This window comes from Vigna unguiculata, chromosome 11 (genome assembly GCF_004118075.2).
Source record: "Vigna unguiculata cultivar IT97K-499-35 chromosome 11, ASM411807v1, whole genome shotgun sequence".
Taxonomy (NCBI): Eukaryota; Viridiplantae; Streptophyta; class Magnoliopsida; order Fabales; family Fabaceae; genus Vigna; species Vigna unguiculata.
This window is the reverse complement of record NC_040289.1, coordinates 23357263-23365581: the sequence shown is the minus strand read 5'-3', so window position 1 is coordinate 23365581 and position 8319 is coordinate 23357263. Positions and strand designations below refer to the sequence as shown.

Sequence of the window (8319 nt, the reverse complement as noted above, 5' to 3'; positions counted from 1 at the left end):
AAAATTAATTTAATTATTAAAAGTTATATAAGTTTAAATTTTACTATAAAAAAATAAGAAATTAAAATTCTTTATACTCTACTTCTCAAATTCATGTTAAGACTACTTGACTAAAGTTGATATCTCATAGGTTTGATAACATTTTTTTTCAATTAATTTCAGCAAAAATTCATTTGGAGATAAAGTATTCTATGCTCCTTTTCATCCCAATACGTAGTTTGGTAAATACGTGAAGTGGTTTTAGTACTATTTGTATCGGATATATTGCAGTAGTCCATGTATAAACCTCATTTTCTTCTTATTTAAACAAATGCAATTTTGAGGTTCCAAGAATGATACATTCTGCAACCATACAGTACATATCAGACGCATGTGTTACGCTTTTTACTTTTTCTCAGGAAGCTTCTCCAGTAACTCTGGTATCACCTCAAACAGATCTCCAACAAGTCCATAATCGGCGACCTGCAATTCAACACACATCACATAAATTAGTCAAAACGGTTTTCTTCTTCCAATGGTTTGTGGCCAATATAGTGTATAAGTTTCATTCACCTTAAATACTCTCTATCTTAAATTTGTTTTTGTTTTCATTTAAAATTTTGCTTAAGAAACTCATCATCAGAAACTCCTAATTTCAGTATTTTAGGATTTACACTACATTAATGCGCTCTCTCATTACTCACCTCTTTTGGTTTTTTTAAAGCAACTGAAAATTAGAAACAGTGTAAAACTTCTTAGTGGCAATTACTTTGAAATAGAGTGGCTTGATCAATTTAAAAGAGAGCCATTACCTGAAATATAGGAGCATCGGCATCATTGTTCACAGCAACAATGACTTTGGAATCCCTCATCCCTGCCAAGTGTTGAATAGCTCCAGATACACCAAAAGCCATATAGAGCTCAGGGGCAACTATCTTTCCAGTTTGCCCTACCTACATATCAAATTTCAAAAGGAAACATGGACATGAGAACACTATATTATGTCATGAATAGAAGTTAAAGTGCTCACTGAGATTCAATCCAACGCCCATTACACGCATGTATAGAAAACAAAAAAGTGTATGTTCGTCATTCAATGCATTCAATTGAAATGTGAACTCTAAAATTCTGTCTCTGTTGCATTAGCAGAGTAATCAGGGGAGCCAATGCTGTAAAAAGAGGAATATGAGACTACATTATTTTTTTTCTTGTTCAGCTTTGCTTTCGTGTGTGCAAGAGTATGTCTGGTCGGAGGTTAATCTTGAAAGGAAGTAAAATTGTCACCTGGAGTTCATTAGGAACATATCCTGCATCCACGGCAGCACGAGTGGCACCAACTACGCAAGGGAGAACGAAGTTAGCAGATTCTATTTAATTCATATAACAGAGAATAAAATGTAAAAGCTGATGACAGTGAAACCAGCCATCATCTGTAAAGACAAGGATTTAGATACTAAGAGATTTTCCATCCTATCAATAACCTAGGAATTTAAATCAGGAAGCATATTAATCCTGCAAAAACAGAAATAACAAGTCTGTAGCCATTAAAATAACTGTCGTAATAGCATATATAGAAAATAATACCAGCAGCACCAAGTTTCTCGGCAAGAGCTTCTATCAATTTGAAGTTCTCAGCGCTCTTTAGTGCTCGGCCACCAGTAACTACAATCCGTGCATTCCCAAGATCTGGTCTTTCATCATCCTGAGAACTTTGTGATATATATGTAGACCTTCCCAGATCTGCCCAACGAAAGAGAACAATTTAAGATTCTTTCACAAAGATGGAGGTTCAAGTACTTAAGTATCAAAGTGGTAATTGATAAAACAGAGATATAGATGACTAAGACTAATTATGTGTGATATTATTAAACTATTGCTCTTTTAGCATCCAAGCAGGATTTATATTATCAATGGATAATATAGAGAGAGAAAGTAAATATTTTATTAGTTATAATTTGATAATTACATTCTCAACTTCTCTATTTATAGCAATAACCCTCTTGAAAAAGAAAATGAAAATAAGCTGAAATGAATGTGTAGATATTAAGATATTTTTATCCCAATAATCTTTCACAATCCTCTCCTTCAAGCTGGTAACTAAATATTGATCATTCTCAACTTGCCTACAAGATATTGGAATCTTCCTTGAAGAAGTTCCTTAGTGAAGATGTTTGCTAATTGAAGTCCTCAAGGGACACGGATTGTAACTACTAGACCTCTCTCGAGATTCAAAGATTCAATACTCTTTTGTAAACAAATGAAGGAACAAAGATTTGATAACACTAAATGAGGGATGTCCAAGTTTTCTATGATGAAGCCATACGTAGGAATTTGCCCATGCTTTTGTTATTGCTCTTTGACTTACGACTTCTCTTCTTTTGTTTAGGTCATTGGACTCTAACACAACCCATTTTGCTCCTCAACAACTACAATCATCTTCCTCGGGGCAAGGTCCTAGAAGATATAGTAAAAGGAGAGAAACAATATTGAACAATTAAATTTTTTGTAAGTTTTTGTATAGAGGTAAGATAAATTGGTCAGTTACGGGTCATATAAAACATGCATTACTTCAATAGATGATTTTAATATTATATTCCCAAATCTGCATGAGTATACTATCACCATTTGCAACAGTGATGAGTTGTTCTTTATTGATTTTAACATATGAATTGAAAAGCAAAGGAAAAAGAAAAAGAGTCCTGTGATATGTTGTTCTTGTATCAAGAATCAAAATATTTTGAGGTACATGCCCAATTGTATTGAAAGAACTCTTACCTCATGGACAAGGTACACAATCCAATCATTGATTCCATCATTACTCTATTTGAGAAGGAACATTTGGTTGTTTGCTTCTTCGCATTCTAAAATAGTTTTACCTGCCCATTTTTGTGAGGTTGCTTCCTATGCATTCTAGTACTTCGTCTCTCTCATGGAGTTTGAAGCAAAGTTTCTTTAGTATGCCCATATCTTTGACTGTATGAATAATATTCTACTTGGTTGCCATTTGTTGTAGACTTTCCTCTAGTGTTTGATCCCTTGACAACCCCATTATTGGAAGTGGCATTAATTATCCCGTGGTGTAGATCAAACAAATGAGTCAAGTTACAATCAAATCATGGTGTTTGGGCTACTTGATCCAACAAACCTTTTCTATTGTCATGGTAGAGCTTATGTTGGAGGTTCCATCATTAAGAATGACAACCCTCCAAGTCTCTTCTACCTTGACAATAAAGAGCCCTTTTGATAGAGAAAGAATTTTTTCTTTCCCTAGAATTTGTACCCTCATTAGGTCATATTCATGACTCAGACCATGCAGAAATTTTGAAAGATTCTTCCTCTTTCAATGTCATAACAAAAAAAAAAATCCTTTCTCAAAGCATATTTAGGTCATTCCAATTCTTTAGCAGAAGATAAAGCATATAATTTTGCCTTATCTCAAGGACCATGCAATGCTACATCCAGGTTTTGATTAGTGAATGTTCATTATCCCAAATCTCAAAATTAGGGTCATTTCGTCTTAGTCCTCCACCATTAATGTGGTCTAATCTTGATCGTCCTTTTAGAGTACTTCAAATGTTACTCCACTGTCAATAATTTAAGCCATGAAACCAATAGGGACTCGCCACATTTTGAAGACTATTGAGACCCATAGAAGTAAATTTCACCTTAGCCATTAAGAAAAAAACACAAACTTTCACCACTCTCTTTGAGGAGGACAGCTATGACACTGGTTGTTTCCCCTAGTCAGCAGCAGTGGTGACATCAATAACAGAATCCCAAGATCGGGAACTCTATACCAACTTGAATAATGAGAGAGAAGAAAGAAATATTTTATTAATTACAATTCCAATAATTACATTCTCAACTCCTCTATTTGTAACAATCACACTCTTAAAAAAGGAAATTGAAATCAGCTAAAATATTTTTTCTAATTACTATAGAGATGTTAATATTTTTATCCCAATAATCCCCTATTCACAACAAAAGTGTACTTTTGTCTTTTTCAATTTTTCATAAAATAAAATGTACATGCACCAGAAACAAAATAACAGACCTTCGTCCAAGGTTGAAAGGTCAACCTGGGATATTGAAGCCTCATTAGAGTCAACTGACTTCTGAAGAGCAGGAAAAGACGTGGATCTAATTGTTAATATACAAGGACTGGCACCAGTATATCGAACAGTACAAAGTGCATTTCCAGCATATATTGGCCTATACAAGAAATCAAAATCTCTCATTTAGTTAGAAAAAGAACCCATCATGTATTCATACTTGAGATAGAAGCAGGATAATAATGAATTACTCACTTACAAGTGTGAATAATCAGCTGCTAAAGCAACAAAAAGGAAAAAGAGATACATCCCTATCTCTTTAACTATAAACACGCCTTACCACATGCAAACTCATTTATTTTAAATTTATTTCAAGAAAAAAAATTCCTTATATGCATGAACCACCATCCATACTGTATCACTTCAGTCACACCTACGAATCAGGATTATCACTAGCTCATATCTATTCTGATGTCTTATTATCCAGAGCCTGAAGTTATCCATAGCATATATACTCTGATTGCAATACCTTCCCAGAATTCAAAAGTCGAAGATAATCCAAGTTTTTCAGCTGTCTACTCACTCTCTATGGACTTCAATTTACTATAAGATCTCTAAGCAGTCAATGCTTTGTTTATAAATACTTTTAATAATCATGAAAAAAAAAAGAATGACAAAACTATTAACAGCATTGATTACTGAGCTGAAGAAAAGTCGATTGTACTAAAACTGTGACCAAGTGAAACATGCTGAGGTTCATAGCTAAGGCAGCAAAAGTTAATCTTCCCAGCCTGGCATTTCTAATATTGTTACGCAAATAATCTTTCCAATCACGCATAATATAAGACAGTAATTAAGATTAAGAATCTGATGCATCTGTGGTAATTTTATCATTCATACTCTAAAAGCCTTAAAAATTCAGAAGCATGCTATATACATTGGAGTGGACTAAATGGCAAAAAAGTTTCTTTTTAGATACAGTCCAAAATCAGAGAGATCTTCCATGAAATCCATGATATGAACATGAGTGCAGCATTGCAAAGGCTAGAATAACAGTACTATGGCCCCATCATTACAATGGCTTAAACAGTCAATACCTCACATGATGACAATACCCAACAGGGAATCTTGGTCAACAGGCAAGCAACCAATAGCATGGAATTTACAAAATAAAAGCAACAATTTCATGCTACCAAAAAGTACAAGATAAGCTAGCAGTACAATCCATCCATGAAAGATTTAATAGTAGGTGACCAGCATCACAATTTGCAGCAAACAGCCAGGTTCTAGTTATTAAAACATGAAAAATAAAACACAGCACATTGTACCTTACAAAAGTATTGGAATCAGAAATTCCAGTAACATCAGTAATTGGAGAAACACCTAAAAGAGCAGCGGCACGTGGCATTATGTTTTTCCCAAAAGAATTTGCAGCAGCAAATATGTGAGAGTAACCACCACTCTGCTGAACCAAATGAACTAATTTAGCCCAGGGCTCTGCCAGAGGGTCTTTGAATTTATCAGAATCTGCTACCAGCACCTACACCAGAAGCAGCACACGCACACTAGCCATCAAAATCCTGAAACTCAACCTTCCTTTCCAACATATATCTTCACAAACATAACCCACACCCCTTCTCAATAACAAAATCAACATTTGCTTTCCCCTTATCACCATTTCAAGCTCAACACAAATATCCAAACCAAAACATGAATGAATCCCAAAGCATCTTAAGCATATTTGCAAAACATGACTTATTTCAAAGAACCAGTCATTTTTAAGAGAAAGTTCCAGTAAAAATAAAAACAAAGTTTATTTGGACAAGCTTCTCTTTAAAGACTTGCAAAAGAAAAAAAAAATACAAAAAAAAGTGAAATTAACTTTTCTGTTAAAATTAGTTTATGCACGAGTTAAAAATAAAAATTTGAAAAAACCGTGTGATAGAGATTCTAAAGCTAGCTAATGCATAAGAAGTTAATTTCTTTTTTCTTTATATTTTTTTCTCCTAAAAGTTCTAATACAGAAGCTCATCCAAACAGCCCTTCATCATCTAAAAAATAAGCTTTCCCAAACACCCCTTAAATATATAAACCCAGGGATTCATTCTTTTTTTGTAAATCACTGATATAGTTTTTTTCATAGACAAACTTGTTCAATTTAAATAAAACTATTGTTGACCGCAAAACTATCTCCTTAAAAAACAATTGTATTACTATTTTTTTACTTTAAAAAAATATAACAGTATAATACTCTTGAACTACAAACCATTGGTTAACTTAGAACCACTTGGAGCTGGTAGTTAATTTTAAGAATTAATTTGTATAAAAAAAAAGTCCTAATTACATTTTTTTTTTTTAAAAAACGTTTGGGTTACCTTGGAGATTGAAGGGTAGGACGAAGCAGCGTGTGAAGCAGCTTGATGAAGAGAAGGACCGGAACCAGCCAAGAGCACCGAAACGGAAGAGTCAGTGTCGGGAAGACACGTGGCAGCGGCAAGTGCAGAGAGAGAAGGGGGTTTGATAACGCCACCTTCGTGTTCCGCCACAACGAGCGTGCTACCCTACGACACCACCACCACAATGAATTGCATAACAAACAGAAAAAAGAAATGAATCTAAAATAGCTCTCATTTTTGTTTTTTGGTATGAATAGTTACGTGTCGAAAAGTGTAGTGGCCGCGGAATGCGGGACACGAAACGGCGCGTTTCTTGATCACTCCGAGCAACGCGCGAGCGGCCATGGCTGAAGGGTGCGGGTGGCGCAGAAAATTGCTATGTGTTGCGGCTGATGGTGAAGGGAAAGAAACGGTGTCGTGTTAAGGTGGGAGAGTTGTAAGATGATGATGATGAAGACGATGATTATGATAAGTATAACTAACGATGGCGCTGACGTGTTGTATTGTTTTTAAATGATTTTTCAATAACTTGGAGCATGCCATGTGCGTGAGGAGGGGGTGGAGGTTCTCCCCTTTGCATCGAAAACGTTGCCAAACAGAGAGGATGTTGAAGAAAATGAATTTTAGGTTCGAACGTGCTTTTTTTCTTTTTTTTTTTTTAGGTTGAGATTAAGGATATGGTTAGGTAAATTTCTAGATAAACATCTTTAGAAGCGTGAAATAAATAAAAAATAATAGTCTATCTAAGTTGAAATTAATTTATAGAATTTTCATATATTAACTTTTTTTAGTATAATTTAAGGTTTAAATGCGATTGTGATTTTCTTAATATACTTGTCATTTTATCTTTTTTTTTCAAAAATAATTACTTTTATTTGTTATATGAGTGTTTCTCGTGGATTTAGTTTGATTGATTCCTTATACAACTAAATATCTTTTGTGATCTTTTGTTTAAAAAATTAACAAACACTCAGTTTTTCAATTTTAACTAAGTTGTTGTTTTATGTTTCAATATCGATGTAAAACATTAATATGATGAAAGAAATATCAAATTTGTGTACTAATTCCATCCCCACGCTCAAAGTATGTTATTTTTTTGAAGAATTTAGATTTCTTTGTAATGAAATGTTTTGTTTGGATAGAGAAATTAAAAAGCATTTCAAATGCAAGCATTTTTTTGGAAGGATTTCAATCACCTAAATTAGTATAAATTCAAATACCATCAAACTAGGTGAAATTTGAAATTCTTCTCACTCAACTTCACATTCTAGACGATCCGGACGGGCACGACGACCCAGACGTGCCCGACGACCCGGACAGACCCGAACGTGTCCGACGACCCGGACAGACCCGAACGTGTCCGACGACCCGAACAGGGCCGACGAACCAGACGGGCCTGACGACCCAAACGGGCCCGATGACCCAAACATGTTGGATGACCCAAACGGGTCCGACGATCCAGACGAGCCCGATGATCCGAACGGGCCTGACGACCTAGACGGGCCACACAGCCCGGACGAGCCTAACGACCTAGACAGACCCGACGACCCTGATGGGCCCTTCCAAATCATTGGGGCCCGTACACCCATATGGGTCTGAAGACTCGGACAGGTCTGACAACTAGGATGGGCCTGAGGACCTGGACGGGCCCGACGACTCGGATGGCCCTAACGACTTGGACACATCTAATGACCCAAACAGGCCTGACGACCCAGACGGGCCCGATGACCCACACGAGAACGATGACCCGGACGGGCCCGATGACCCAAACGGTCCCCACGATCCAGAGGGGCCCGATGACTCGTACAGGCAAGACTATCCGGACGGACCCGACGGTTTGAAAGGGCTCGTACGAGTTGTCGGACCCGTTCGAGTCTCGGACCCGTCTAGGT

General features: G+C 36.1%; 1 protein-coding gene across 1 annotated transcript; it reads right to left on the bottom strand.

The window, feature by feature from the left end:
- Window positions 1-277: 277 nt before the first annotated feature.
- Window positions 278-7035, bottom strand: LOC114168230 (electron transfer flavoprotein subunit alpha, mitochondrial). The gene is made up of 8 exons (XM_028052978.1): window positions 6689-7035; window positions 6407-6592; window positions 5360-5571; window positions 4034-4191; window positions 1564-1719; window positions 1264-1316; window positions 792-932; window positions 278-462 (listed from the first exon to the last, which is right to left on the bottom strand). Exons 1-8 carry the CDS (start codon window positions 6770-6772, stop codon window positions 385-387), a joined length of 1068 nt encoding a protein of 355 aa, XP_027908779.1. The 5' UTR covers window positions 6773-7035; the 3' UTR covers window positions 278-384.
- Window positions 7036-8319: the final 1284 nt, after the last annotated feature.

Bases quoted from the DNA above. Each gene is read 5' to 3' on its own strand.
- LOC114168230 (XM_028052978.1), bottom strand. From the start codon at position 6,772: ATGGCCGCTCGCGCGTTGCTCGGAGTGATCAAGAAACGCGCCGTTTCG. The intron at 6,593-6,688 runs GTAACTATTCAT...GTGGTGTCGTAG, and splicing joins GCCACTACACTTTTCGACAC to GGTAGCACGCTCGTTGTGGC. The intron at 933-1,263 runs GTGACAATTTTA...TTTGATATGTAG, and splicing joins ATGTTCCTAATGAACTCCAG to GTAGGGCAAACTGGAAAGAT.